The sequence below is a fragment of the Salvia hispanica genome, chromosome 6, assembly GCF_023119035.1.
Source record: "Salvia hispanica cultivar TCC Black 2014 chromosome 6, UniMelb_Shisp_WGS_1.0, whole genome shotgun sequence".
In the NCBI taxonomy this organism is placed as follows: Eukaryota; Viridiplantae; Streptophyta; class Magnoliopsida; order Lamiales; family Lamiaceae; genus Salvia; species Salvia hispanica.
In genome coordinates this window covers 8,329,731-8,352,037 of record NC_062970.1, presented here as the reverse complement: position 1 = coordinate 8,352,037, position 22,307 = coordinate 8,329,731, and the positions used below count along the sequence as shown (strand labels likewise).

At 36.8% G+C, this 22,307-nt stretch overlaps 3 protein-coding genes across 11 annotated transcripts; 1 reads left to right on the top strand and 2 right to left on the bottom strand.

The window, feature by feature from the left end:
• The first annotated feature begins 6,347 nt into the window (after positions 1-6,347).
• LOC125197240 (squamosa promoter-binding-like protein 7) lies at positions 6,348-7,665 on the top strand. The gene is made up of 3 exons (XM_048095960.1): positions 6,348-6,908; positions 6,986-7,107; positions 7,199-7,665. The coding sequence occupies exons 1-3, from the start codon at positions 6,544-6,546 to the stop codon at positions 7,531-7,533; spliced, it is 822 nt and encodes a 273-aa protein (XP_047951917.1). The 5' UTR covers positions 6,348-6,543; the 3' UTR covers positions 7,534-7,665.
• A 3,607-nt stretch (positions 7,666-11,272) lies between these two features.
• On the bottom strand, positions 11,273-12,524 carry LOC125194618 (squamosa promoter-binding-like protein 8). Its single transcript, XM_048092866.1, has 3 exons — positions 12,061-12,524; positions 11,827-11,951; positions 11,273-11,533 (listed from the first exon to the last, which is right to left on the bottom strand). The coding sequence occupies exons 1-3, from the start codon at positions 12,522-12,524 to the stop codon at positions 11,421-11,423; spliced, it is 702 nt and encodes a 233-aa protein (XP_047948823.1). The 3' UTR covers positions 11,273-11,420.
• Positions 12,525-16,005: 3,481 nt separating this feature from the next.
• LOC125192675 lies at positions 16,006-20,994 on the bottom strand. Of its 9 annotated transcripts, XR_007171450.1 has the most exons (8): positions 20,744-20,994; positions 20,146-20,228; positions 19,809-20,067; positions 18,880-19,024; positions 18,729-18,792; positions 17,665-17,741; positions 17,210-17,275; positions 16,006-16,105 (listed from the first exon to the last, which is right to left on the bottom strand). XR_007171450.1 is itself a non-coding variant. In XM_048090298.1 (6 exons), the coding sequence occupies exons 2-5, from the start codon at positions 20,206-20,208 to the stop codon at positions 18,774-18,776; spliced, it is 486 nt and encodes a 161-aa protein (XP_047946255.1). In that variant the 5' UTR covers positions 20,209-20,266; positions 20,744-20,994; the 3' UTR covers positions 17,397-17,741; positions 18,729-18,773. The 9 variants fall into 9 exon arrangements, 5 of the variants coding, with proteins under 5 accessions (XP_047946255.1, XP_047946253.1, XP_047946257.1 ...); XR_007171449.1 differs by lacking the exon at positions 16,006-16,105 and having other exon boundaries at positions 16,740-17,280; XR_007171448.1 differs by lacking the exon at positions 16,006-16,105 and having other exon boundaries at positions 16,740-17,275.
• Positions 20,995-22,307: the final 1,313 nt, after the last annotated feature.

The window sequence follows — 22,307 nt, the reverse complement described above, 5'->3', positions numbered from 1 at the left end:
GAACAAACTAAAAAGGAAAGTGTGACATCTTTTGTGGAACCGAGGGAGTAATAGTCAACACATGTTTCCACACCTACTCTACTCTCTCTTACTTTTTTCTCTCTTCATCTTTCAACCTTTTTCATTTTCCACTTTATTCTCTCTTTACTTAACTCACCTAACACAATTTTTCTTAATCTACGTGCTGAAAATAAACGTATCTATTACTATGGAACGGAGGAAGTACTAGTAAAAAGCAAATTTTAATTTTATTTGATGAATAAAATATTGGGATGTAAGAAGCAACACTTTCTACGGGGCACTCCTCCAAAGTCGGAGATCTCATTCCAATTTTAGATATATACTCGCAAACTATGTGAATCATTTTCTTTTTGATTATCCCATTAAAAATAAAATGAAAATATTATTATTTTTATTTTCATTTTTCTTTGTTTTCCATTAACTCACAAAACAATATTATACTCCCTCCGTCCCACATAATTTGACCTAGTATTATATTTTGGGTCGTCGCACATAATTTGACACACTTCATTTTTATCATTTTTGGTAGTGGACCTCATATTCCACTAACTCAATCCTACTCACATTTTAATGTTTTATTATAAAACTAATACTTTAAAAGTAGGACTCACATCCCACCAACTTTTTCAACTCACTATCCATTAAATTTGTTAAAACCCATGTCGAGTCAAAGTGTCCCAAATTATGTGGGACGGAGAATCATCAGAAACTAAAAGTTTCAGAGATTGAAGGGGGTACTTAAGCTTCCTTAATTTTTAAATTAAAATCAATGAACTGACAATCTAGGTTTCCGGCCCTAGTTATACTAACAGAATATGTTTATACAAAAGTAATTCCTTTTTATTACATACATATTGTTAGCTAAATTTTCTGGCATGTTTAATGGAGTAAAATGAAACAATATCTCTTCAAGAATAGAGAAAAAGAACGGTAAAGAGTGGTCTCAATCAGGTAAAATATGATTGGTCCATGTTTATTGACGGGAGAGGTGCAATTGTGAGAGATGAAGTATGTGCATTGTGTGTAAAACTCACTTTACAACTGTTGCATTGAATATCCAAAAATGATTTAAAGTCATAAATTCATATACTTCCTTTTACCAACTCATTACCCGCGTGCATAGTCCGTCTAAATAATTTTACCTCTTCCATCCAATCAATTTAATTAATTCATTCTCCGTTCACGAATAAAAGTCTCTTTTTATTTTGACATGGATTGTAAGAAACGTTAAGAAAAGTTGGTGAAAGAAAGTTACTCGAATAGGGGTCCCGCTTATGTATATTAGTTTTAAATTATGTGTAAATGAGGCCTCTTTACCATTATGGTAATTATGAACCGGAACTCCTATTCACGGACGGACTAAAATGAAAAAAACGGAAATCCTATTCGCGAAAGGAGGAAGTAATGAATTTGAATTTAATACTCTCGGTCCCATGAAAATATGGACATTTGAAATTACACGAAAATTAATGCATAATTGATAAAGTAAGAAAAAAGAAGAGAACGATAATTAATTAAAGTAGAGTTAATGGATAGTATGACCCATATTATTATGAGTGAACTACAAAAATAGTCCCTGGACTATGCATTTATCTCGCCATTCTCAAAATCGTTGTTGATCCAATAAAGGAATCAAATGGAATGTTGTATTTCGTTTGCGAGAAAAAGGGCAAGATTGGAGGCTGCAAGTATTTTCAGTGGTGTCATCCCAAGTGTGTGGATTTTGAAGGCTGCAATTACTTGGTTGAGCATGGTGGGCGTGAAGACGAAGTTGGAAGACAAGATGGAGTTGATTCTGAATTATCTCCAAATCGTGTTGAAGGTGGAAGTAAAGTTAAAGATTATATTTTGGTGTTATTTGTTGGGTTTTCGTTGATTGTTTCGTTTGTAGCCATTATGGTGAGTTTGATGAAGTAGGCTTTCACCCGTAGATTGCAGTTTTTGGGAAAACAATTTAGTGAAGTAGTGCGTGAAACTTGGGAAGAATTGTAGTGTTCCAAATTAATGTAATTTGATGTTGATGTATGTTTTCTAAGTACTGAGTATTAATTTTTGAAGTTTCACATTTGTTTCAGATATACAGATATTGTCATTGCAGTTTGTGGGAAAAAAATTTGGTGACGTAGTTCGTGAAAGTTGGGGAAGAATTGTGTAGTGTTCAAATCAATGTAATTTGATTTTGATTTCTAAATTGAGTAATGAAATTAACCATGGCATGAATGAATGAGCTTTTCTTCGATTACTGAAATGCATCTTGTTGAAATAATATCGGATGTAGTACTCGACGTAATCAACACAAATAATATCATATGAAGTACTAGGACAATAAGCAATAAATAATAGTATCATATTTGATACCTGATAGTTATATCCGATTTAGTCCCAAATTTTAATATCATATTGGGTTTGAAGAAATATCAATTGCAGTCCCTAGTAGAGTACTGTACATTGTAGACTGTTGAAAATTTTAACTTTTTCAATATGTCAGCCCCAACCCCAACTTCGCGCTGAATCTGCTAAACGATTTCAGTCGAGATGTTGCGTCGTGCAGAATAAGAGAGATGAGATGGAGGAGAGAAGGTGAGAGAGAGAGTTGGAGGAGAGAGATACTTCAAAATAAACTTCATCTTGTCTTCCAACTTCGTCTTCACTCCCACCATGCTGAACCAAGTAATTGCGGCCTTTGCAGATGTTTTCTTCGGAGATAGATACACATTCCATTTTGATTTCTTTCTTGAGTCGAGATGTTTTCTCGACTTTTGCAGAAGAAAGAAAGGGGAGGAAGAAGAAGGGAAGAGAAGAGAGATGGAGGAGAGAAGGTGAGAGAAAGAATGAGAGAGAGAAAGACATCTGCATTAATATAATGACACAACCTGCAACAAATCATTAAATGTGCTGACATCTGAAAAAGTGATTTTTTTGAACTTCCGAAAATGCCCAAAGCCCTAAAAGGGTATTTTCGGTACGAAACAGTGAAAAAGGACCAATTTTGAGATAAACGCTTAGTCCAGGGTTGTCTGGCGATATTTTTAAAGTCCAGGGTTGTCTGGCGAGATAAATGCATAGTCCAGGGACTATTTTTGTAGTTCACTCTATTATTATTAGTTTTAATGAGTTGTAATGGTAGGATATAGTGGTATAAATTGTAAACAACTTTCTATAAATGGTGCTAATATTCATATTTTTGTGGGATGAACGGAAATGAAAAGTACACATATTTTTATGGGACGAGAGGAGTACTACTACTAAAATTTAATAAAGTAAAATACGGAGTAATATTTTTATATTATTATTAAATGTAAGTAATAAAATTACCAAATATACTAAAAAAATGGCAAAAAGAAAAAAAATACAGTTATGAACGAAGTAGGTATGATTTTAAACAATTACTCTCTTCGTCCCACAAGAATATGCACTCTTTCATTTATAGTCAATTCCTCAAGAATATGCACTTTTCAATTTCAAAAACTATTTTTCGTTCTAATGAGGTGGGACTCATTCCCTGTAACATCTCATTCTTATTAAGCCTTTTTAGATTAATTTTTCAAGTATTTTGTTACTATACACATCAAAATTCACTGCTTCTATCCCTTAATGAAATAATTCCATTCTAAAATACAAAATATCCATATTAAATTCCGTATTTACTTATAAAAAAAATCGTACAATAATCTTCAAGTAATAGGTATAGTTTCACAATATTTGCATAACATCTTTAGAGAATGAACAATAAATAAGCACTTTAAGAGTAGAAATAATAATTTACTGTCAAATAAATTACTAATCATAGGACCTCAATTTACATTACCTCCATTCACCGACGAACATGTATCGGACATTTTTAATTCCCCAATAGAAAAATGTTGCAAATATATGAAAGAAAATAGTTGATATCATGTTCAAGGGTATCGTATAGTTTTTCTCTCCCCCCTTACCGGACCTTTCCCCTTCTCTATTTATAGAGAGAGCAAAAATATTAGTACTACTTGAAGTGTACACATGGCATAAATAAAAATATTGAAGTATGTAATACTTCCTCCGTTTGCTATTAGGAGTCTCATTCCTTGACGTCACGGGTTTTAAGAAAATGTTAAGAAAAGTGGATAGAAAAAGGTTAATGGAATATGGTCCCACTTGTATATATTAGTTTTAAATGATATGTGAGTGGAATGAGTTAGGTGAAGGTGAGACCCTATTACTATTTATGGTAAAAATGAACCGGGACTTTTATTCGTGGACGGACTAAAATAGAAAAACATGATTCCTATTCACGGATGGAGGGAGTATCTCTTTTTCTAGATTATTCGTTATGATTAAAAATTGGACGGTGGGTATAATATCTCCTCCCAATCAACAATCTCGACTTTCTTGAAGAGGGAAGAAAATTACTTTCTAATATTTGGAATTCATATAGTAATTCTTACTTTTTCAAACAATTTATTTTAAGCTAATTTTTGGAATATTACATTTCTCACTAACAATATTTTAATTATTTTTCTCCCTATCACTTTTTTACTTTATCAATTTTGCATTCAAACTCGTTGCGAATCCGTGTTAATTGAGTCATTTTACTATTTTGGTGAGTTCCAAGAGTCATTTCTATTTTTTGTTAATCGGTAATCATCTTTATAATTTTATTCTCTTTTCATCTCTCTTACTTTATTCTCTTTTATTTTATTCATTATCCATTTAATACACTATTTTAAAGCTCTATGTTGAAAAAATATACTCCTTCTGTTCTAAAATAATATGCACTCTTTAGTTTTTAGTCCGTCCTACAAGAATATGCACTGTCTAATTTTAGAAAGTCTTTTCTCTATATTAAGATGAGATCCATTTTCGATTAACAATATTTTAATTTATTTTTCTCTTTTTCTCACTCTTTCTTTATTGGCTGAATCCACAGTGTATATTCAAAAAGAACGGAGGGACTATCTCAATTAATTAGAAAAGGAGGGAGTTAGGGCATTCACATCGCGGCTCGATGCCGTCTCGGTCTCGTCTCGACGAGAAGAGCTGGCATCGAGACGGCGATGCGGCATGCATCTCGTCTCGAAGAGACGAGCTAGCTCGTCGTGCGTCGCGCGCGGAAGGGGCCGGCCTCGAGCTGTCTCGCCACGCGCGCGGGCCACGTGGCGCGCGCTGGCGGATGGCGTGACGCCAACTCGCCGGCCCGCGAGTGGGTGCATCGAATTATGACGTCATAAATTTATTTATTTATTTTTTAAATTCAAAAATTTGAAAAAAAAAATTTAACGGTAAAATGACCGTTGCAAACGGTCGAATTTTTTAATTTTTTTTTCTTTTATTATTCTATAAATACTCCATTCTTGTTCCATTCTCCATTTTACACACAAACACTTCACTCATCTATTCTTTCCTCTCCAATTGTTGAAAATGAATCGCCCTAATATCCATGTATCTGCTCGCCACGATGGCTGACACTTCAAAAATGAATCCTCGCCAATTTGATGCCCATATGGACGGAATTGAGCATATGAAAGCTCAACTTGGTATTCAGGATCGATCTAACTTGGGTGCACCGCCGACTTCGGGGGATGATTCACCGGCAGAGTAGTTTTTATAATGTAATTTAGAGTATTTTAATTATGTATTTTTAATTTTTTTTAGGATTTTAAATATGTATTTTTTAATTTTTAGGCCTTTAAATTGTAATTTTTATTTTATTTAATGAAGTGTGTTTCTATTAATTGAATTTGTTGGAATTAAAAATAAAAAATGAAATTGAATGAATAGTTAAGGGATTAGATGATTAAGAGATGGAGGGATGGAATGGGATCCCCTGCTGTGCAAAATGCCACAGCAGGGGATGCTGTGGTGAATCAAACCATCCATTTTTTAAATGAAAAATAATAATACAAGTAGGGGGGGAAATTAATTTGTGGTGTAGATACTACAGCATCCCCTGTTGTGGCATTTTGCACAGCATGGGATCTCATTCTATGGAGGAATGCATGTGTGTCTTTTAGTTAAGAGATTGGGTGAAAAGTACAGTGGAATCCATGAATAATGAAGAGATGAGATGGTTAAGAGATGGATAAGAGTAGACACGCGAATAGCCTTAAAAGCACAAAACATCTCACTTATATAGAAAGTAGTTTTGGTCCCTTTATTTGGTTGGATATGACATATGTATATAGAATAAAACAGAAAATTTTAAAAATGGAAATGAGTGGAATAATGGTGGTGGCATTTAATGAGTAGTAGATATATATCAGTCTGCAACAAGTGCAGCAGCTTTTCTGTTTAAGAACATAACCCTATTGCAGTAGAAGGGCAGTTGCAACCATACCCCTACTTGTACAACTGTCACATATCAATCTTATCCCCCACACTCTTTATTTTTTTCTCCCCTACCTTGTTTCCATATTTCCTTTCCTTCCTTCTTTTTACAGTAACAAGAAGCAAATCCCATTTTTTTTGCAGCACCATCCATTACTATATATACATAAAACACACACAGAGATACAGAGTTGGTGTAGTAGCTGTGGAAGGAAAAAAATGGAATACGGGAGGAGCAGCAGTAACAGTAGCAGTGCAGCAGGAGGGCATAACGGTAATAATGCATGGGAGGCGATGCAGATGCAGGAAGCTGGGTATCGCAATCCCGATCCGCATCTGACTTGCTTGAAGCTCGGAAAGAGGCATTACTTTGGGGATCTGTCTTCTTCTTCTTCTTCTTCTCCACTCATAAAGAGATCCAAAGGGCCTTCCTCTGTTCCGCGCTGCCAGGTGGAGGGCTGCCAGGCTGTTCTGCTCAACGCCAAGGATTACCACCGGCGGCACAAGGTTTGCCAGACGCACGCCAAAGCCCCTAAAGTCGTGCTTCTCGGAATCGACCAACGCTTCTGCCAGCAATGCAGCAGGTAGATGGTACTACTATTATATAACCACTACTTTAGTATTGTTTTCTTCAAATGTTTAATTTAATGGAATTATATAGGTTTCATGCCGTTGGAGAATTTGATGACACGAAGAGGAGCTGTAGAAGGAGACTGGCAGGCCACAACGAAAGGAGAAGAAAGAGCTCGCAACAACACATTTCCTCTTTTGCTGCTACCAAAGGTAACTTAATTATCCAATTATCCACATTTGTTTCCAAATTAAGAGTTTTTTAAAATATGCTAATGACAAAAATGGAGTACTACTATATTAGGCAGGCAGCCGCATTTAGTGAGCATGAGCAACAGTGGGTGTGCTCTCTCTCTTCTGTCACACTCACCGGCGAGCTACGGGGCTCCGGATCTCCCGGCGAGGTGCAGCGCGGCCCTGCGGGAGCTCATCGCGGAGAATCGGGCGTCGGTCTTCGATGCCGCAAAGATATGGCCGGGGTGGGCTGAGCCCGAAAGCCGCGGGCACGTGACACTGAATCTCATGCAGGGCCCGGAGTCGGCTTTCGGGCTTATTTTGGGCCACGATCACCGGCCATCGGAAGAAGGCGCCGCTGGAGATTGCTCTGACCTGTGGAACAACCTGCCTTTGGGGTATTGATTTTGCGTTTTAACTTTGTTTTTTGTGCATCTAAACTTGTGGATATCATTTCGCCTTCGCTTGTTATTTTGTTTATTATTGTAAACCTCTACTTATTTTCTCTAGTAATAATATGACAAGAATTAAAGATTAGTAAACTGACCAAACTCTCTGGATTCTTCGTATGACGTGGATTTCTAACATTATTATTAGCTAGAAATTAAATTATTCGTCGAGATACAAACATGAAATCGATTGTTTATATTTGATTGAAATGATTTATTCGTGGCAAATGCCAAAACGCATACAATAACATTATGTACTCCATTTCTTAGTATATTGAACCATATAGTAACCAAAATCAAAAGGTAAGCGATTATAATCATAAACGGAGCATTATTGACTTTCAGAAAATTAATGACAATGATTGCATAATCGTATGTTTTACATTAATTAGGTTATGTAGGAAGGGCATTGAATTCTTTCAAAGAAACACACCACTAATTGTTTAGAACATGTGTTCCACAAATATCTTTGAATAGATTGTACGGAGTACTTTAAAGTTTAAACGAATAACCAAGACCATGGTTAATGATACTATCATATTAAAATGAAAAGATATTCTATTTTGTGGATGTAGAGATGTTATTAGCATCAGGTAGTATTTCATTAATAAATTGATTCAAATTTGCTTTTATCATTTTTCAAGGTCTGTGGGCTGGGCCCCGAAACAATCACACTGGGCCATCTGATATCTGATTTCTAAATTACCGAATATTCCTAAACAAAGATGCTTCCCCTTAAATAGAAAATAAATTCTGAAAGAAAGGAAAGTATTTGGATGTTATCATGGGAAAAGGCAGATAAACATGTAGTAGTGGGAATTTCATTTCAAATTTCTTGTTCTTAATGTTTAATACTCTAAATTGAACTCATCTTGCTCTATACAATAAACTTCCTTAAATTTCTCATTCCAAGCAAGAATTGTGGGTCTCAGTTTTTTTCAAATTTTTGGTATTGTATTGAGTAGTTTTTTTTCTTTCTTTCACTTATAGTAAGGGGTTCTTGGTATGGTCCTATCATTTAAAAACCAAACAAATATACAGTTATAATGTTATATCGTGCAATAGTCAGAATTAATGAACATTGGTTGATATTATGGCATGTATACATAAATGATAGGACGATCTACCAAATTTGCAAAGGCAGTCCCCCCTCCACAGTAGCAGGAATTGAAAAAAAGATTTTTGAATACGGTGGAAACAAGATTCACTATTACTATTATTCAATGATTCATAAATACTTTTTGTACCATTCAATTCAGACCAAGTTTCAATTTTAATGGTAGGGAGGTATATAATTTTTGTACCATTCAATTTTAATGGTATGGAGGTATTTATATATAGAGAGAGAATTGATCAAATAAAAACTCATTTTTATATTAAAACTAAGTTAAACAAGAGCTACAGATTAGGATGATCAACCACGACAGAAGTATGTGAGCTATAAGATTTATTTTTACGGAATTAATATTTTTTTTAATTATAAAATAATTGATGATGTTTGTTTGAATAATATCATATAGATAATGAACTCGATGCACTATTATAATTTCATTGAATTTTTTAAAATTTTAATGCCGCATGTCCCTTTCAATGACCGTTGACAATCCTTATCAATCTAAAAAAAATCCAAAGAACATAATTTCATACAACTCTTTTCATTAATATTTTTTTCACATGTCATTAAACTAAAGGTAATTTTATGACAATCCGAACGATATTTCAATTGCATACATCCAGATGACAAAAATTAAATGAAAAATGCAATTTGTATATATTTATTATGATCTAGCTGCACAAAATGTCCTAAATTCAATGTATATAATGCTGAAATTAGCCAAAATACGGATTCAGCACAGTCTACCAAATAAAGCTAGTGCCACTAACTCGCCTTGGAGGAACTCACACGGCCGAGTGAGATAGTGTGGCAAGGGATACTCGACAGGGTAGTTTGCTCTGTCCGTCAAAGAGCTCCACGCGGTCGGATGGTTAGGCCTCCCTTGAGCCACCCAGTCTAGTGGCTCATCTTGGACGCTATCTCTCTCCCGGCCGCTCAACCCTCGTCTTCGTATCGCCCCTCTCTCCTTCATTTTTTGCCGCTAATCAATCCAAGGCCTCAAAATTGTCTCGGTGCTCGACGTTGCGTACCCGGGCTTGCATCAGTTGAGCTATATACTTGTGGAACATTACCAATTATATATGAACAAATTTTAACTAGCTAGGATTCTTATAATAAATTCTTTTTCAAAACATATTTTGAGGATATTGCGCACTGAACCTTGATTTAATAAAATTTGAATACTAGTCATTCTCCAACACTAATTACCACTACTCAACACATACAAATAATATACTACATCTGTTCATTAAAAATAGAAACTATTTCTATTTCAGTTCGTCCCTTAAAAATAGTTACTTTCTATTTTAGGACGTGGATCTCATAATCCATTAACACTACTTTCACTACTTTTTCCCTTCCTCTCTCTTATTTCATTATTTTTTCTTTTCATCTCTCTTACTTTTACCAATCTTTCTCTCTTATTTTACCAATTGTGAATTAAAAACACGTGCCGTTTCAAAAGTTTCTAAAAGTATTTTTCAAGGGCGGATGTAATAGTCTTATGAAAAATCTTTACCTTCTAATATGTCAAAGTAGTGCATAACTCATACCGTATGTTCAAGGTCAATTATATAGATTGAGAAATAATTGGTCACCGAGGCGTCGTACTTAGATTAACCAACAAAGAAATACTCCCTCCTTTCCATAGTAATAGAGTCATTTTGCCATTTTGGTACGTTCCATAGTAATATAGTCATTTCCTTTTTTAGTAAAAGTCAACACATTTTTCCACACCTACTTTACTCTCTCTTACTTTTTCCTATCTTCATCTCTCTACCTTTTTTTATTTTCCACTTTATTCTCTCTTTACTTAACTCATCTAACACAATTTTTCTTAATCTCCGTGCCGAAAAGAAACGCCTCCGTTACTATGGAACGGAGGGAGTAATACTTATCAATGTAGTTTTATACCACACTAATGGCATCGGTCCATCAAGATTGGAAGTCACTTCAGATCGACACTACAAATTTTTACAATGATCGTATATGTCTATCTATGTTGTGAATATAAATTTCTTTTACAAGTAATCGACTGAGTGATTTTTATAACCAAAGGTCTACCATTCTTCAGTCTACAATTTTGAATGATGCCTTATTTGTTCAATTATAATTATTTCCTTGATTAAATCAATCATTATAATAATAAAAGAAAAACAACGTTGAAAAAAAGTTGATGTGTGATATATAGACAAAAAAAGGTCCCACAAATATAGCTTTCCTCAACCAATACCTCCATGCAGGAGACAGACTGACTTACTGGCATCTTCTTCACCAAGAAAATTTTACCACTTCACTATAAATTCATTGTCAAAGTATAAATCGATGAAAAAGATGGCTCCTCTTTTTGTTCTTTTTTTACCCCCTCATCCTTAATTTTACAGTATCGAAATATGAGTGAGCCACAGACAAAAAGAAATTAATGCAGTAACTGTAAATAGCAAGAGTCTGCATGAGTGCCTCTCTGCCAAACCCAACCCTTTTACACATATGGAAATTCATCTTGAATGCAGATGGAATTTCCATGAAAAACTCTTTTTTCTCATTAATATGAAAACAGTCAAAGCTGAAGTTAGGCATGCAAAGTGGGAAATGAATCCCCTGAAACATGAAGGTACATTGTTCATATTTGGCTAACAAAGTACGTGACCATAATCATAGTGATATTAAAATTAAAAAAGCAAATTAAGTTTGAATGTGATGGCAATTATGATACTGCTGCCTAATTTTTACGCGTTGGTGTAGAAGAGCAAGTTCGTCGTGAAGCAATCCAGCGAGATTCTAGGCGGCGAGATGGCCACCGTCACCGACGATGACTGTGGGCCGGAATCAGGCGGCAACCCTGAAAATGTTTTGTCAAAATCAGTCCACGTATTTTTTACTAATTACTACTCCCTTACGTTCTATAGTAGTAAACACATTTCATTTTTTTCACTCGTTTTTAATAAATTAGTTTAAGTAGAGAAAGAGTAAATTAAAAAAAAATTAATAGTTCTCTACATTATTCTCTTATTTATTCACTTTAACTATTTATTACTATCATTTTTTCAAAATGAGTGCAGAAAATAAAATGACGATTATTATGGAGCGGAGGGAGTAAGATTGTGTGCGAGATTTAGAGGTGAAGTATTTTACTAGTTGCAAGGTTTTCAGATGCGGAGGTGATTTTTGGATGGGATTTGCGGCGGCGGCGGTTGTGGTCGGCAAGCCTTTTGCGGCAGCTTCTCTTGCCGTTGTCGAATTCCGAGAGCAGCTGGAATCTGAAATTGGCAAGTATGAAATTAATTTTACAGAAATGCCCTCGGGATCGCTCATGAAATTTTGAAGAAATGCAATGCATGAATGATGGGTATTTTTGTAATTTCGGACCTGCTGCATTGCTGGCAGAAGCGCTGGGTCAAGCCGGCGGCGATGACGGTGGCGGCCTTGGAGTGAAACTCGCAGACCTTGTGGCGGCGGTGGTAGTGCTTGGCGTGGGTCAAGTCGGCGTTGCACCCGTGGGCCTGGCAGCGGGGCGAGTTGACTGGACCGGGCTCGATGATCCTGGAGCGGCGGTAGAGACGGTTGATGAAGTCGTCTTCGGAGGAGGCGAAGTAGGTCCTGCCGCCGAGGTTGAGCCCGATTCGGCTGTTGTAGGAGGCCGGAGGCGGGGGCGGGGGCGGGGGCGGGGGCGGGTTGTAGAAGCTGGTGAAATGGGCATTGGAGAAGGGAATGTGGTTGTCCGGATTAGCGAAGTTGGCGGCGTCGGAGATGGTGCAAAGGTCGAAGACAGGGCGGTTATCGTCACCGGAAAGGATAATCGGTGGTGGGTTTCCCCATCCATACTCCAACATTGCCTCCTACTTCTAATTCTCTCAATTGGATAATTTATGCCCCTTTTGTTATTTTATTTCAATAAAGTTTAAACTTTTGTTTTACATATATATACCTAGTTAGGGTGTCGTATACTTTTGCAATACGGATTTTATGTACTGTTTTATATAGGGTACATGTAATTGGCATGTTATATGATTCATTAGAAATAGGACATATTGTGCTGTTAGGGTGTCTCCACCGGCGGACGTCCGCCGTAGTGAGCGGGACGTCCGCCCACGCCCGTCCCGAGTGCCCCTGCCATGGGCTCGCCCCTCGTGCGCACGTCCGACCGGACGTCCGCCACAGTGGCGAAGGTCGGACGTCCCGGTCGGACGTCCGAGATTTTTAATTTTTTTTTTTTAATAAACTCTATAAATAGGGCTCCCCCAACTTCATTTCATTCACACCACTTGTGTTGATAAGTTTCTCTCTCTAAATCTACAAATTTCATTTCTACTACAATGGAGTACAATAGAAATTCCCCCACCACGAGCGGAGGAAACACACACTCGATTCCCATCGGATCGGAGGGAAATTTTGCAGGGATGAATCCCTAGATGGCGGGGACGGCGGGGATGGGCGGTATACCGGCGATGACCCTCAAATGTTCTACACTATGTACACTTGGATGAGTCAGATGGGTCAGATGATGCCAGGGGCAGCGGGTATGCCGGCAAATATGTCGGGGATGGGTGGGATGATGCCAGGGGCAGCGGGGATGGGCGGTAGGTGGTGTGGGTGGGAGGGATGATGCCCGGGGCAGTGGGGATGGGCGGTACGCCGCCAAATATGTCGGTGGGTGGGTCGATGGAGAGGCGGAGCCCGAGGACGCCTAGGGAATCTGTGTATCGGCCATATATAGATTTGTTGGCCGATGATTCCCCAAGTACTGTTCCGGAGACTTAGTACGCCGGCATCGAGACTTTCTCTTTTGAGGATCTAGGGCTATCGCCGATCCGTGAGACTCCCGATGAGGCGGAGCCAACTGCAAGGGGCAGGAGCAAAGGCAAGGGCAAGGCCAGAGGCGGGAGTAGGGGCAAGGGCAAGGGCAAAGTCCCGAGCTCTTCCTCGCACCCGGGGGCAGAGGAGGAGGAGGGCGAGGATGAGAATGAGAGGAGGACGATCTGGTCCGTGTGGGAAAATGTCGCGCTTGCGAAGGCATGGATCGGTGTTATAGAGGATCCCTGTGTCGGGGCGAACCAGTATGTTGACCGAATGTGGCATCGCATTAGTGCCGCCTACCGCAACGTCAAACCGCCTGGGGCGAAGCCTCGCATACCCGAGCAATGCCGGAAACAGTGGCTTCGGTTGAGGCCTAAGCTCTGTCGTTTTGCCGCCCTCTACCAAAACAACATGCGCATGGTAACCAGCGGCATGTCTGAGGATGATGTGAAGAGACAAACCTTGGCCCAGTACCCCAACCGAGAGTTGAACATCAGAGAGTTTGACCAAGTGGGAGGCCTTTCTCGTGGTCAAGGATTCGCAAAAGTTTGCGATTGGTGTCGAATCGGGCTGGAAGTGGACGAAGATCAACTCTTCCGGTGAGTACAGCAGCAGTGCTGGTTCGCACAAGCTCCCCGAAGCCGAGGAAGTATCCCCGCTACCACGAACAGACTCTCGCCGTCGTCGGCGCCCGATGGGGCAAACAGGCTGCGCAGCGGATGGCGAGGGGAAGCGGCAGCGGCAGCGGGTCCTACGAGGTCGAATCGGAGTCCCCAGGAGGCCCAGAGAACGATCGTCTCGCCCGCGCGCAGCAAACGAAGACCCTGATGCAGAGCACTATGAAGTGGTATAACACGCAGGATCCAGTGTTGAAAAGGTTGTGCAAGGAGGTGGTCGACCAATGTCGGCGCGATTTAAGGCTGCCACCCATTGATGATTATGGCGTCGAGATCGGGGGCGGGGACGTCGGAGGCAGCAGCGGCACGGACGATGGGGACGAGGACGAGGATGAGGAGTGAGAGCCGAGGGTATTATGTAATTTTATTTTTAAACTATGTTTTTTTTTTTTTTTAATTATGTAATTTTTTTTAATTATGTAATTTTTTTTTAATGTAATTTTTTTAATGAAGTTTTCGAATTTTCCCGTATTTCGTTTCGACGTATTAATAATTCCGTTGATTTTAGTCCGTAAATTGAATAATTGTGGGAATGGCTAGTGGAAGTCCTAGTGCAGTGGGAAGGGCTAGTGATGTGGCAGTGGAATGAGAAAGGCTAGTGCTGGCAAACAGTTTTTATGGGAAGGGCTAGTGGAGGTCCTAGTGGGAGGGGCACCACCGGAGACACCCTTACTGTTCTGATGATATAGATTTTCCTCGCACTTATCGAGAATTCTAAATATTCTAAATACTAGTAGTAATATTTTTGGATTGTTAGAAGAAACGAGAAATGAGATATTTTCAATAATTTAAAACTTTTGTTCATAAACAACTGTAGTGGTTTAAACGATTATAAAAACAAACGGCCATTTGTATTTCATTGAAATAGCCATAAAGAGATATGGCGATTTGTAAAGATATTTGGAGTAAGAGTATTATTCATCGGAACTGTATAATTGATATAGTATTATTGTATTGCGATTTGCAACCATCCTCCATCGCGTTCTGAATTTAGGTACGTGCGGACTGATTATTACGCAAATGATTGACAAGTTATGATTTGTGAATAACTATTATTGAATTGGTCACTTTCATTTGATAATTTGCTATCTTTATAGCAAGTTAAATGATTCACTTGACCTTCGATTGGTTCAAAAATAACCAATGATCTTGATGAGTTGCAGTATGTCTTGCAAGCTAAGGAGCTTCATAAATCAAGAAGTTCAAAACCAAGAAATCACAAAAAAAGGAATGATTTTGTCTATCATAAATGATAATTAAATAGAAGTACATAGGTGTACATAATTAAATAAAGAGAAGAATGAGGTGCTCAACAAGTTTAAAGAGTAGTTCTCATAAGTGGAATTTGAGATGAGTTATGCCCATTGTCAAGCACAACATTACTAGGTAAAGGTTAAGTATAAAACATCGACCAAAATATTGAGGACACACTATATACTTGGTAATACTATTTTTTATTAAATAATCAGTCAAAATATCGAGCACCCTACTAGTGTTCAGTAAAAATTACTCTTTCATTTACAGAGCAATTTCTATCATTGAAAACTCGATCAAATTTGTCGGCATCAAAGAGTTGATTATTCGCCGAGTATTATTTTGTACTCCACTCAATAATTTTTCGGCCCAAAATATCCCGAGAAGTTGATTATCAACTAAAACGTATGCTCGGTATGTACTCGACAAATAGTTGCTCGCAAAAGCCCATGTTTTTTGTAGTGATCGAGAGGCTGAATAATTTCAAATATTAATTTATTAGAAAAATCCACAAATATTTATGATCTTCATGATCAAGTGATTAAAAATGATTTTAATATTCCAAGGTGGTCGCAATTTATTGTACATAAAACAAATACTACTACCAATAATATCATGATTTCATAAGACACAGTATCTTCTTTTGTGGCTCTGCTTCGTCCGTTGAGATAGCGGCGGTGGGTTTCCTGATCAAACTTGGTTAGAAAATAAAGAGAGACAGGAATGAATGGAGAAATGGCTGCAGGCATTACTATTTGTTGAAAATGAACATTCACAGATGCCAACAAACGATACAACAAACCACAAGAGTTCTCATTTAATTTGTCAGCTGACAGCAACTTGTTGCACATGTTCATAGACCTACTTATTTGTTTTGGGTACCATCAACTTGAGGGGGTATTCCCCAATAATTACCCCTTTTTTCTCCTCACTACATCAAAATATTTATTACTCCTACGATTTAACCATGCCACATGCAATTCCACCGTGAAGTCAATTTCAATTCACTGCCAAAATTTCATTTTTGGGCAATAAACCCAACAAGAAAAGTTTATATTGGTCCATTGAAATAATCAATCATCATACACTCCTTTGATATATTTTGTTAGATTGAAGTCATTGTCCTAATTTTGGTTTGAGTTACTGACACGAATAGCAACAATTTTTCAACACGAATACACATAAAATTAATGGATTTCGGTCAAGTTTTAGTCTTATTTCAATTAGTAATAAATACTCAACCTAGGGAACAATTTCTTTCCTATACCAAATACAATCAATACATAAATAATTGCACAAAAATTGTGGCTGCCTCCATAATTGCACGACATTTTCGTTCCTCGTTAAACAATAACTAATGTAGACAAGTCGTTAGCAGCAACGATTTTTATCTATGCCCTGTCAATATCTCTCAACTCTAATCATCAAAGTAATGACAACGATAACACATGCAAAGTGCAAACAATACATTGATTTGGGATTACAAAATCAAAACAGCCAAGAAAAACTAACTTTTAATCCGACTTTAATTATTTCAAACTTTGTCCCCAAACAAGAATCATGCCCACCGAATGATTGCCACTTCACCACAAAACCGGCCCACAATATCCCCATCTTTGAAGCTAATAATACAAAGACATTCAATGGATGCACAAAATAGAGCCAAGCAGCGGCTTGAGGACATTCGCTATCGTAGTTATCAGCAGACCCAGACGATCATATGTTACGAGCAAGGTATATGATAGAAATGTCTAACGATGCTTTGTTTCAAAAACATAATACAAGTGTACCTACACGTCTGGGTCCCAAAAGTATGCTCTTGCTCCTCCATTTCCTCTACACCGCGTGCTTTACTACTGCACTACCAAAACCTTTATGTTAACCAGTCCATTCAAAGAGTTTCCGGTGCTTACGCTATCTTATATTCTCCAGCATAAAGCTATTTCACTACTGCTAGTGCTAATCAGAGAGTAAAAAGGCACAAACAAATCTTAACTAGAGAAGATAGAAAAAAGTAAAATGTTATAGACAACCCTTTGTTACCAGATGATAAGAGATCAAGAGAGCAACGGCTCTGGCATAAGTAAGGTATGCCACGAACCCCACAGTTTTTCATTAGTGTTAGGCCAAGTGTGACCTTCTAACATAATTAGGAGAGTGCTAAGAGCCTCTTCTTTAAGACAACATTTTTTGGCTTGATTCAAGAAAAGCAACCTTGGTAGTTGTAGTAGCATATCATACTCACTAGGAAGCTCCTCAAGTCGCTGTCTTTCGTGCTCTACTCTAGCATGTGTTTGGTCATCTTCATGCAGAATTTTACACCTGTAATTGAAAGAAACAATTCAGTCACACTTACTTTCAAAAAAACAAAGGCTTCAACAAGCATACTGATAAGCACTTGCTTTAACAGAGACAAAAGGAGGATATTGGTTTCTAAAGTAAAGATTGGCTGAGAGGGCAAAAGGGTAGATGCTAATGGGACCAGAAACGCCAAAAAAAAGGAAGTGATGAAAAGCTTTAAAGAAAATAATACTAATGAACAGACACAAATATTGATGGATGTTTCATAATTAGATGGGACCTTAAGCTACGTTCCCGTAAAGCCAACATCCATAATACTGTAGAAATTTCTATTGTGATGCAACAGTCAATAGTGGAGAATATAAAATAGAGGAGATACTATTAAGTTCTATGGAAGCTAATTATATTGGGCAAGATTGGAAATGAGTTGTAACTGTGTCTTTCAATTGATAAAGTGGAAGTATCTCAGTTCTATTTACATTTCACTTGGTACAGGGGGACATAAGTGTCAGGACTAGAAAGGTATGAACACATAAAATTCCTTCAATCCTAATTACTGACACAAGGCTCCCAGTAGCACATCATAAAAGACTGCTACACCAATGAATTTATTGGTCTTGCTTGGTTAGGATAACAGACTGGAGGGCGGATTTCACATCTCTTTATCTGTCTAAGTCGAACATCTTCTTCACCCTTCTCTCTTTTTTTATATGCTGATGTATAAATATTAATAATGAAGGAGTGCCAACAATGATCAAGCAGAACATCTTCTCATACATCCACAGAGTGCCCAATGGCAATAAAAAGCTTCAATATTAAACTAACTCGAAATAATGGGACATGGAATTTTAAAAGAAAGGCTACAAAATCAAGCTGTACACTAGAATTGACATTCTAACTATTCAAATCACATAACTTGACTGCTGCCAACCTCTCCTCTTCATGCATTTAGAAATAAATCAAGAAGGAAAGAAAACACAGTCATAGATTAATATTGTGTTAGCATACCCTATAAGAAATAACTCACTTCTCCTCCATTACTGCAGGGAGTTGTCAATTTTCCTCCTCAATCCTGAACAGAAGCAACATATGAATGTAATTTCTCTGACATAAAATAAGGACATGGATACTTAGATTCTTTAAGCAGGTAACTTATTACTTTGGTTTGTCGCTTAAGGCCACCAGGGATTTTAGCACACCAGGACCTATCTTGTCGGAAAGAGCACCTTTTTCTGAAAGAATTAATGATTGCTCTTTAACAAAGCTCTGGAGTTTTTTGGAATCAAAATCAAGGCGTGCTTGATCTACAACAAGAAAATATAGAACCCATCAGTAAAGTGAAACATGGCAAAATATATCAAAACAATTGTGAGGAGACTCTAGTATTACGATTATCTGACACTAGAGGAGAGGAAGCTTTAAAGCTAGCCAATCCAGCTCAGTTAAATTAGGACAAAATAATCTATTAGCGAGTATAGTACATTCAAGGTACATAAATATTCAGTTGCGTTAGTGAGTGTAAACAGTGAGTTAGACTTTGGTTATTTGGTATACAGTTACGTAGCTCCAAAATGAGAGAGAAAGGCTGAAGAGGCATCTGATAGCCCTTAACATTCCAGACAATGATGAAAGGTTAGTTCGTGTTATTCACAACATCACATCCCATTCACATTTGGGCCTTATTGACATTAGGAGATATGCTGATATAGCCATTTATAATATCCGCAACCATATGTATGTATGCATTAACCTTTTGCTCATACATCACAGATTTATAATCCCTATGGTTACTTGCCCTTTGCTTTATGAAATGATGCATCCATGTAGTAATAACACCATTAAACAATTTTGCATCTTAATTACCACTATGAAACAATTACAATAACCCATCACTCCTTTATAGAAAACAATAACCCATCACTCTTTTATAGAAACCTAAAATAGATATACCCTACATACCTAAACTGAACCACTCATCATCAAAAAGGGAACTTACAACAAAATATAAGCAGAGATCCTCCAATTAGCAATTTTATGGATAAATATTGCCAAAAACATTATATTCTATTCAAACAGAGAAAGAGCCACCTTCTTCCAAAATGGTATGAGCAGCATGAAACGGAATAGTTGCAAAGGTGTCAGTTCCAGGGAACATTAGCAATGTGCTCTCTCTAGCATTATGGTGACCACATGTAGCACAGACCTCTTTCACCAGTGGCCTTGGATCAATATCCTTCATCAGAGATTCGAAAGGTGAAGGGACACTCGTTTTTGTAGTTTTAGCCCTCTTTCTTAGAGCTGTCAAAGCTTCCCTGTTTCCATTCCTCATTTTATCAATTTCAACCCACTGCAGTCACAACACATGATAAGCATCGGATATGAAAATAACAATTGCAGATTGCAAAACAAAATCAAGTCCATTTACCTCATGCCGTCCCAATAAGAGCTTTTCAGCTTCAATCTCAACCTCAATGAATTGATCCAGCATTTTGTTTGAGGTGCAATGTGCTAGATATGATGTAGATTGAAAACGTTGATCACAAAATCTAAATTGTAGTATTGCACATCAACCATACACATACTATTGAATCACAAATGTGAGAAATAATAGGAAGATGACATGGAAATAAATATGACAAACAAATAGACCTGGCCAGGCTGACACGACACCGGCCAACTAGGCCAGCCTTATTGCTTGGACAGGACCGGGCCAAACCAGATGCTGATTCGGACACATTATTTCACTCTCAGCAAGACACAGCACGAAAAAACATAAGAAGTTCATTTTTTTCTCCCAAAGAATCCTAAATGAGCAATGTATTTCCATCTCCAAGAAGCAAAGTTCAGTACTTTAATCTGTTTTTCCAATTACCAATGTAATCTTATGAAAGCAATAAAATCCAAAAATTGAACAATCGATCTTGTACGTAAACTTAAACAATCAAATCGAATAAATAATGAGAAAATCTCAGCGAAATTTGTTGAAGAGGCAGTAATTATGGTTTGAAGGAACTAAACCGCACCTGTTACTCAACTAATTTGTTGAGAGTTAAAACTAGATATAATTCCACAATTAAATTGAAGGTCTGCTTTTGATCTTTATGCGGCGTAGGGGTGTGGAATGACTGTTGCGGTGACCACAATGGACTGTTCGTAAGTTGCCGCCTGAGGTATGGTATTGACTGGCGGCGCGGCGACGGTGGCGTAAAAAACAACAAGTTCTCTTTAAATTTTCTCAACAGAGAAAGGTTTTTCGTCAGATTCATTTCCTACTTCATCACATTGATTTTTCGCCCAAACGATTTTTAATTAAATTTATTTATATTACTCCACATATTAACGTAATTAATTAGTCTTCAACTTTTTGATTAATTAAGTAAAGTAATTACGAAAATGAGTAGATTATAAGTTTGGGGTAAATACATAGCTCATAAACAATGTTTCACTATATTAGCATAAAAAGTTTGAAGTTTATATAAACTAGTGTGAACGCGGCGCATGCGCGATCTAAAATATTTATTTTATTAATTTAGGATTGTAAATAAAATAAGAAACAACATAATTACATAAAATAAAAAAATAAAAAATACTATATACTATATCCTTAATAACATTTCAATACTAAAATACTATAATATGAAAAGACATAAAATATTTATATACAATTAAAAAATATTAGAAGGACAATGATACCGCCATAATAATAGAAGAGATAAACAACCTTTATTATACAATAATACGTAGGCCTGCTTATTCGGCCGGTTCCGGTTCTAACCGGACCGGTTGACCGGTTAACCGGTTTTAAATTTTCATAAATTCAAGAACCGGAACCGGAATCGGAACTGATCGGTTCCGGTTTGGAACCGGCCGGTTAAGAACCGATGTGTAATTTTAATCCGAATTTATTTATAATTTTAAATAGTTCAATACTAAAAAAATAATAATCCAACATCTAGAATTATAACAAATAATACCTAAAAATTAAAATAAATACACAAAATACAAACCAACAATACAATAATATTCATATATGGATAAGAGTGATGTCAAGTGTAGTAGGTCGGGTCGGACTAGTTTATGTTAGCAATTTTTTACTAATACAAAAATAGGAGTTCTAAACTTTAGAAATTTTTTTTAAAAAAATGAGTTTTAAAATTGAATTTCATTTTCGCTTTTTTGGCTAAACATAGTATTCATTGGAATTTCCAATACTAATTGATATTGTTGTGACTATTTGGTTTATACCGGAACACTTAATAAATTATTCACAAATATGTTAAAATCGTATGTTAAATGAATTGTTACATAAATTTGTAATAAATATATCATATGAAATGATATTGTATTTGTATAAGTTCTTTTGAAAACTAAAAACAAACTTATGATGTTCTACTCATTGTAGTTAGTTCATAAAAAATGGATTAGGAAAATAATTGTAGATTTAAAGTATCACATATTAAACATTTAAATCTAAAAATCACTCAATGTTTCAAACTATTTTACTTTAATTCAAAATTAATTCAATAAATTAGATTTTTTAGTATATTAAATTATAAAAAAATAAAATTGAATTATAATCCGGTTCCC

Coding starts and splice junctions, on each gene's coding strand:
- LOC125194618 (XM_048092866.1), bottom strand. CDS start 12,524: ATGTTGGAGTATGGATGGGGAAACCCACCACCGATTATCCTTTCCGGT. Junction 11,952..12,060: donor TTCTGCCAGCAATGCAGCAG/GTCCGAAATTAC, acceptor TGCCAATTTCAG/ATTCCAGCTGCTCTCGGAAT. Junction 11,534..11,826: donor ATCTGAAAACCTTGCAACTA/GTAAAATACTTC, acceptor AAACATTTTCAG/GGTTGCCGCCTGATTCCGGC.
- LOC125197240 (XM_048095960.1), top strand. CDS start 6,544: ATGGAATACGGGAGGAGCAGCAGTAACAGTAGCAGTGCAGCAGGAGGG. Junction 6,909..6,985: donor TTCTGCCAGCAATGCAGCAG/GTAGATGGTACT, acceptor GGAATTATATAG/GTTTCATGCCGTTGGAGAAT. Junction 7,108..7,198: donor CTCTTTTGCTGCTACCAAAG/GTAACTTAATTA, acceptor CTACTATATTAG/GCAGGCAGCCGCATTTAGTG.
- LOC125192675 (XM_048090298.1), bottom strand. CDS start 20,208: ATGCTGGATCAATTCATTGAGGTTGAGATTGAAGCTGAAAAGCTCTTA. Junction 20,068..20,145: donor TCTTATTGGGACGGCATGAG/GTAAATGGACTT, acceptor TTGTGACTGCAG/TGGGTTGAAATTGATAAAAT. Junction 19,025..19,808: donor TCATACCATTTTGGAAGAAG/GTGGCTCTTTCT, acceptor TTCTTGTTGTAG/ATCAAGCACGCCTTGATTTT.